The sequence below is a fragment of the Anastrepha ludens genome, chromosome X (assembly GCF_028408465.1).
Source record: "Anastrepha ludens isolate Willacy chromosome X, idAnaLude1.1, whole genome shotgun sequence".
Lineage (NCBI taxonomy): Eukaryota > Metazoa > Arthropoda > Insecta > Diptera > Tephritidae > Anastrepha > Anastrepha ludens.
Window position 1 is genome coordinate 13,588,790 of NC_071503.1, and position 8,301 is coordinate 13,597,090.

The 8,301-nt window shown below is 40.6% G+C and overlaps 1 protein-coding gene across 1 annotated transcript; it reads left to right on the forward strand.

Moving 5' to 3' along the window:
• Positions 1-4,037: 4,037 nt before the first annotated feature.
• On the forward strand, positions 4,038-7,844 carry LOC128869756 (uncharacterized). Its single transcript, XM_054112360.1, has 3 exons — positions 4,038-4,118; positions 4,202-4,765; positions 7,743-7,844. The coding sequence occupies exons 1-3, from the start codon at positions 4,110-4,112 to the stop codon at positions 7,842-7,844; spliced, it is 675 nt and encodes a 224-aa protein (XP_053968335.1). The 5' UTR covers positions 4,038-4,109.
• Positions 7,845-8,301: the final 457 nt, after the last annotated feature.

Sequence of the window (8,301 nt, forward strand, 5' to 3'; positions counted from 1 at the left end):
TGCCAGAAAGATGGGAAAAAGTAGTAGTAAGCGATGGACAATATTTTGAATATTAAATTTGTAACCATTTTACGTCAATAAAGTTTCAAATTTCGAAAAAAAACCGCACGAACTTATTCATAGTCCTATTATATAAATAGGCATGACACAATTTCCGTGACTATGCAGGGTATATGTGATGCAAATTTAAAATTTTTAGATGTTTTCACTGGCGTGGCGAGTAAAGTGCACGACTCGCGTGTGTTGAAGCTATCTTTCCAAAGCTAGAAGAACTTCCAAAGCTATGTTTACCAAAATATCACGTGTTAGGGGATTCTGCATATCCGATCCGAAATTATTTGTTAACGCCGTATAGGGATTACGGGAATTTAACTGAGCAAGAAAAGATATACAATTACAAATTTAGTCAAACACGGGTCCGAATTGAAAACGCCTTGGGATTGTTAAAATGTCATTTCCGGCAACTTATGCGATTAGATTTTCATGAAGTTGAGACTACAGCGAAATTTATACTAGCATGCTGCGTACTTCATAATATTTGCATAGACAAACAAGATTTTATAGAGATAAAAGAATACTACGTTGATCCTGCTTCCGTTCAGGAACAACATTTTCCTTTCGAAGTAAGCGACACTGTTCTTACTGAGCTGGGCGAAATAAAAAGAAGCCAAATAAAGTCACTTTTTTGACATGTTTTTTCAAAATACCTAAATTTGTTTATGAAACTCGGAAATTTTCTACTTAGCAACATTGAATAGGTTAGTTCAAAAACAGTAAATGTTCAAAATTAACGTTCCGAGGAAATCAAAAAATTATTTTTAACTTCGTTCGGCATTTCCCCTTATTTGTACAATGTTAACAGCTAAGTAACGTTTTAAGGCCAGTCAATGAAGAGACCAAATATGTAAAATTTTGGACTAGCACCGTTTTCGAACGCACTAATTGCATTAACAATTTGCAATTGAAAGAAACTTCAATAAATATTAAAAAACTACTTTTTCTTTTGTTTTATATATTGTATTTATTGAAAGGGAGATCATATTTATTTGCTTCAAGCAGGTACAAAGTTAAAAATAAATAGGCGAAACGTTGGACCAGGAACGAAAGGCACTTCCTCCCATTTTATACTAAATTACAGAAGCCTGCAAAACCAAAATATTTCAATTAACATTTAATGGATCATAAGCAGCATACACAATTCAAACCGGCTTTAATAACTTAACTCACACGCCCACAGCTTCAAGCTGGTTTGTTTTCACTGATGCACTTTTCCAAAAGGCTTTCGATTCTTGCAGCTTTCTCCATTCTTTCCTTGTGTCGCTTCTCTCTGGCTTCCTCCTTCCTAGCAGCAATTTCCACCAAAAATTTCTGCAATTCGTTGTCCGATTAGCGCGCGAAAAAACAGCTGATTGCATTTCAGGGTTACAGTTTGTGTTCTTTTATAAATGTGAAGGGCTGCACTGAACCTTAAAAATGGTGGCAGTTTCACAGGGTGAAGTGCGACTTTGAATAACTTTTGCACGTCGGCAGGGCAACATTTTTGTGTAGAAACGAAAACGCTATTAGATTCCTTGAACAATTCCAGCGAATCACACATTTCTGTCCGCAAAGCCGCATATATGTACGCTATGATGAAAAAGTACCGGGAATGTTTAAATTAAACAAAACAGCGTTAAATTTAAGGCAAATTTATATTATCTCCTACAAAATATGACCCGTCTGAAGCAACACACATGTGCCAACGTTTAACCCAGTCCTCCAAACACCCCCGGCAGGCCGGCATGGCCTTCAGCTCCTTCGTCGTATTCTCTTTGATCGGTGCGATGGCTCGTTATCATCATGCAAAATCCAAGAATTGTTAGCTCACATTTCCGCCCGTTTGCAACATACAGCATCTCTCAAAGGCTTCAAAACGGATAAATAATATTCTTTGTTGGCTGCCTGGCCCGATGGAAGGTACTCATGGTACACTATGCCTTGGCAATCGAAGAAAACAGTCAACATCACCTTCCCGGTTCTTTTTGCTCATAGGGTATACATATCCCATCTTTTCACTGACGGACAAGAAGACGGTCGCAGTTGTTGTTTTTGTATGCATACATTGTGCGTTCGTTGAAGGTTTGTATATATTTATATACATATGCGTGTATGCGTGTAGGCACGTTTGGCTTTCTGGATGCATCCATGGATATTAAAATATTTTCTCATCAATATGTGTATGTACGTAGGTCAGACTTGACTGAAGAGATTAAATATATATTAGGAATGCATATTCATATGATTGCCTTTATGGCTGTTTTACATATAAATCAATTCAAAAGAAGTATGAATAATGTTATATAGAAAATAAATTTCTAAATAACAGGTATTAGAAAAACCTGAATAAACTTTTAAAAACTTCAATTCTAATTAAATGAAATCCAAAAAATTAAATAAAAACATCGAACAAAGAAAAGTGTGTACAGGACTTGAACCTGAGTCAAATACGGAACGATGTAGTACGCCTAGATATGTCTTTCATGCTTGCGCTAATATATCATTGCTAATGAACCTTTCTAAATCGGTCATTTATTCGATTTCCTGCTTTATATGCATACATTTTGCGTTCGTTGAAAGTTTGTATGCGTATTTATATAGGTACATATGTATGTGTGTATGCGCGTTTGGCTTTCTGGACGGATATTAGAATGATTTTTGTCATCAATATAGCTTAGATTGATTAAAGAGATTAAATATATGCATGTTTATATCTACATATTTCCTTTTTGATTTATATAAAATCAGTTCATATCCAGTATGAACTATTTTATACAGAAAAGAAATTTTCTAAATATCAAACTCACTCCATTGAAGAAGCGCGACAACTAGCACAGCAGCCAATGAACTTAAAGCGTCAGCGCTCCAGCAGCACCACCCCTAAGCAAAGATCTCCCAAAAGAGCTAACTTAGAGGAAAGGACAACTAACCCATCAGAAGCCGAAAGGGCAAAGGCAGCAGTGCCTAACCTGGAGGTGAAAGAAGGGACGGCTAAAATGTCCTACAAAGATGCTGCATGTAGCACCAAGCTGGGTATCATACCACCTGATTATCCGGCAACGATATGGCCTACGGATAAACTAAAGGCCATTCAACACGCTATCCTGGACAGCATAAGGAAAAAGCAGACTGGTGGTGCCAAGCCAATCTTTAACAGCTGCACCTTCCGCGCAGGATACATAGTTGTCTCATGTGGCAACGATGAAACAATCGACTGGTTAAAGGCAGCAATGCCTAAACTTGAACCATGGAAAGATGCGCAAATTAAGATCGTTTTAGAAGAGGACATACCAAGGCCTTTGATCTTCACATGCCACTTTCCAGAACTGGACAGCACATCCACAGAGGACATCCTCAACCTCCTGGATGGGCAAAACTCTGGCCTGAACGTTCAGTAATGGCGGGTACTACGTAGAGTACAAAAGGGTAAGGTGACGGAGCTAACCATCGCAATCGACCCCATCTCCGCCATTGTGATCAAAAAACATCACTACTGGTTGAACTATGGGTTTAGCACAGTTCAACTTAGAACTAAGGCCAAAACCCCGGAGAAGGATGCTGAACCAGAAGCGCCCAAGCCTCCCGCATTGCAGCGGACCGAGGAACAACCCTGCACTTCGGCATCGGCGATCGCAGCAACCGCAGTGAGCGTAACGCAAACTGATGAGCAGCCATGTTGCTCTAAAGATGCGCCACACGCCACCAAGCCTGCACCAATGTCAAGTGCTCAAAGGGTAGAGGAAGGCATAAGAATGCGACCCCCGCTTCGTGCCGACAAGAAAAATAATGGTCCAAAGAGGACCAAAAAAGGCGAGCGTCACTCTGCTGAGGAAGCGGCCTTGCTGGGTAGCAACAGAGGCAAGAAAAAGGCAGCCAGTGCCAAAAAACAGAGGCGATAATGCCACACGCTATCCTAAGCAACAATAGAAGGCAACTCGGATGCCTTCAATTAAACCTCCACCATGCAAAGGCTGCCTCGGCTGAACTAGCAAGGAGGTTTAACAAACAAAACTTGGATATAGCTCTAATCCAAGAACCGTGGGTACGTGACAGAGTCATTGAGGGACTCCAAGATGTTAATGGTAAGTTAATCTATGCCAACAATGATCGCCCTAGAGCGGCAATCTTAATTAGCAATAATTTAACTTTCATTCCCATTTCGCAGTTCACTACCACCGATCTCGTTGCGATCTGGACCAAGGTGCCAACAGACAAAGGCGAGCACGAGGTAATCATTGCCTCTGCCTACCTTCCAGGAGATGAGGAAACTGCTCCAACAAGGGAACTTGTAGCCCTAGTCAACTACTGCAAGGAGAACCACCTACGCTGGATAATAGGATGCGATGCGAATGCCCATCATACGATATGGGGCAGCACAAACATCAATGCGAGAGGTGAGTGCCTTCTTGAATTCTTACTTAGATATAATGTATCAATAGTAAACCGAGGCAATGAACCAACATTTAGGAATGCAATAAGGGAGGAAGTACTTGATCTTACCCTATGCAGTCCAAATGTACTATCAGAAGTCTCAAATTGGCATGTGTCCGGGGAAGCATCAATGTCGGACCACAGTCTTATCAGGTTTGACTTAGGTGCTACCTTACCGCACATAACAATTTACAGAAATCCAAGGAATATAAATTGGAATGTCTTTCACTTTAACTTAGAACAAAGTGCTAACTACTCTAAGCATCACCTGGTGCTTAAATCTGAGCTTGAGATGGAGGCAAATGAACTCCACTCAAACATTACGTCTGCATTTCATGAGAGCTGTCAGGAAAAAGTGAAAAAACCACGAAGGGATGTCCCCTGGTGGAATAGTACGCTTTCAAGACTACGCCATGAAACCAGAGTATTATGGAATAGAGCTAAACAAACAGGGGACTGGGTCTCCTACTCAAGAGCTCTAACCAACTTCAACAAAGAATTGAGGAAATCTAAGAGAGCTTCCTGGAGGGATCACTGTGATAAGATTTCAAATCTTCCTAATGCTATCCGCCTCCAGAAAGCCTTATCAAAGGATCACTCAAACGGCATATGTACCCTGAAAAAGCCAGATGGTAGCTACACTAAAAACCCAGAAGAAACTAGCCAACTTCTACTGGACACCCATTTCCCGGGATGCCATGCTTTACATGAGTCCACAATGTTGGTAGAACCTACCACTTATGCTGACAGGGAGGACCTAAAGCTGGCAAATAAGCTATTCCATGAAAATCGGGTACAATGGGCTATATCTACATTTAGCCCATACAAATCTCCTGGACCTGATGGGATATTCCCTTGCCTTCTGCAAAAGGGAAGCCAATACATTGTCCCTACTTTGTCCAGACTATATAAAGCAAGCCTATTGCTAGGTTATATTCCTACGAAATGGGCTGAGGTCAAGGTCGTATTCATTCCAAAGGTAGGGAAAAAACCCGAACAATTGCCTAAGTCATACAGACCGATTAGCCTTAGCTCATTATTCCTAAAAACAATGGAAAAAATATTGGATCAGCACATACGGGAGAATAACTTGGTTAATTTCCCACTGCACCAACTTCAATTTGCCTACCAACAAGGTAAATCTACTGAGACTGCAATACACAGTCTGGTAACCATTATTGAAAAGGCTATTGAGTCAAAACAAATCGCACTTTGCGCTTTTATTGACATAACAGGAGCTTTCGATAATACGTCCTATGAGGCAATCAACAATGCCCTATCTCAAAAGGACGTACCTAAACCCATCAGACGATGGACTATATCGATGCTGAAATCCAGAACGATCAGTACAGAATTAGGAGGAAGAATAAAGTCTATCAAGGCCACAAGAGGTTGCCCGCAAGGGGGAGTACTCTCTCCTCTTCTGTGGACACTAGTAATAGATGAACTTCTCCACAAACTGAACAACCTAGGATTCCACACCCAGGGCTATGCTGATGACCTGGTAGTATATATAGTGGGCTGGCATGAAGAGACCATCTCTAACCGCATGCAACAAGCCCTCAACATAATAAACAAATGGTGCACTGACAAAGGGCTCTCTATCAACCCATCTAAAACTGCGCTAGTGCCGTTCACCAGGAAAAGGAATATCAACATCAAATGTCCTGTCCTGAATGAATCGACTCTACAACTCTCCACAGAGGCGAACTACCTTGGTATCAACCTTGACAAAGCGCTTACCTGGAACTCGCATCTTGAGAAAGTTACTGTAAAAGCCACAAGGGCATTCTATGCCTGCACAAGGCTTTTTGGTAAAACATGGGGGCTCAGCCCCAGAATGACCTACTGGACATTCACTACAGTTGTTAAGCCTATAGTCACTTATGCTTCCATAGCATGGTGGCCCAAAGTCAAGCAACGAAAGGCGGCAAGCGATCTTAACAAATTGTACCGCCTCATCTGCATCGGTATAACAGGAGCAATGAAAACATGCCCAACTGACGCTTTGGGCGTGCTCCTAGGTATACCACCGCTTCCCATCTTAATTGAAAAAGAAGCAAGATTGAGTGCCTTAAGACTAAAAGGCAACGCCGATCTTAAAAGTGGAGATATGAGAGGACATCTAAAGATCTTAGAAGACTTTCGACACACTCCTATACTACACAGGGTGGATACAATATCTCCCAAACCCATTCTCTACAGAAACTTCCGAATTATTATTAATGAACGAACAACTTGGAGAACTAATTCTATCAATTTCAAGCCTGGATCTCAATTATGGTTCACTGATGGGTCCAAGCTGGAAGATGGTAGAGCAGGGGCAGGAATCAATGGGCCTAAATTTAAAAAATCGATTCCGATGGGACTCTACCCAACAATATTCCAGGCAGAAATACATGCCATTGAAATATGTGTGAGAGAATGCCTTCGCAGGAAAATGAGAGGTACTCACATCTACATACTCTCAGATAGTCAAGCGGCTCTAAAAGCCCTTCTATCAACAACTATCACCTCTAAATTGGTAAATGATTGCCTAAACCTTCTCAACATGTTAGGAAACCTCAACACAGTAACTCTAGTCTGGATTCCGGGACATGAAGGGCATGAGGGGAATGAAATGGCTGATGACCTCGCAAAACAAGGAGCAAATATGCAACTTACTGGTCCTGAGCCTTTCTGTGGACTCACGAAAAGCCACATTAATGAATTCCTCAGGAAATGGGAAGAAAGGAAATTTGCTGCACACTGGCTAAATTGTGCCGGTCAGCGTCAAGCCAAACAATTTCTTAGTCCCAACAAAGGAATATCAGACAAGCTACTCTCACTAAACAGAGTAGATCTGCGTCTTTTAACAGGATACCTCACAGGTCACTGCAGCCTGAGGTATCATTAAAATAACATTGGTCTATCAGAGACCAATGTCTGCCGCTTTTGCGAAATGGATATAGAAAGCTCAGAACATGTGCTTTGTGAATGTCCTGCGCTGGGCAGACAAAGACTTCACCACCTTGGTGGTATCGTAGTATCTCCATGTAATCTTTGGAACAACAAACCCACAATAGTGCTAAAATTTATAAAAAGCCTTAAACTCTAGGGTTACAAAAATAGGTCTTGCACAATAGATCAACTCTGGTCGCAGTGCGTAATGGCCTTCTAATAATAATAATAATAATAAAATATCAAACTCAAAAAAAAACTAAAACAGTGTTTTAAAGCAATTATAATTAAATTAAACTCAACAATTTTACCAAACGGAATTCTAAAAAAAACAGTGCAAGGAAAAACGTATGACTATTCAGGACTTGAACCTGGACGAAATACGCGCCTCAAACATCATACAAACAATACCGCCGACTTTAGCAACTGCGCCATGAATTGACTGCTTGCGCATCTTTCCCAATCGCAACACAAATTAACTAATAAAGCGTTTTTCTTAATCGCACACTCATTCGCTTCGCTGTGGGCATTAAATAACACTGTGGAACAAATTCAGGTTAGCAAAAATTAGGTCCATTCTGAGAGTGGCGGGTGAAAATAGAGGCGAAATTAGAAGACCCGTATCGCGCCGTTTTTTAATGTTAGTTCGAATTTTTTTTTAATCGGCCTTCGAAGTTCGAAATCGGAGCAAAATTGTTTATATGGTTTTTTGGCTATAACTCGTCGACTAATTGATATTTTTTCAATCTGTAAAAGCCAAATTATTGCTAGAGACTTGTGCAACAATTACAATTTTTGAAAAAATTGATTTCGAATATTTTTGTGGTACTTATGAAACAATATACTGAAAATCGGCATTTGACTGCAAACTTCGAAGGCCGATTAAAAAAAAAT

What these genes read in the sequence shown, in the direction of transcription:
- LOC128869756 (XM_054112360.1), top strand. An exon ending in AATCTGAGCTTGAGATGGAG is followed by an intron (nt 4,766 to 7,742) that starts GCAAATGAACTC and finishes TAAAAAAAACAG; the next exon opens with TGCAAGGAAAAACGTATGAC.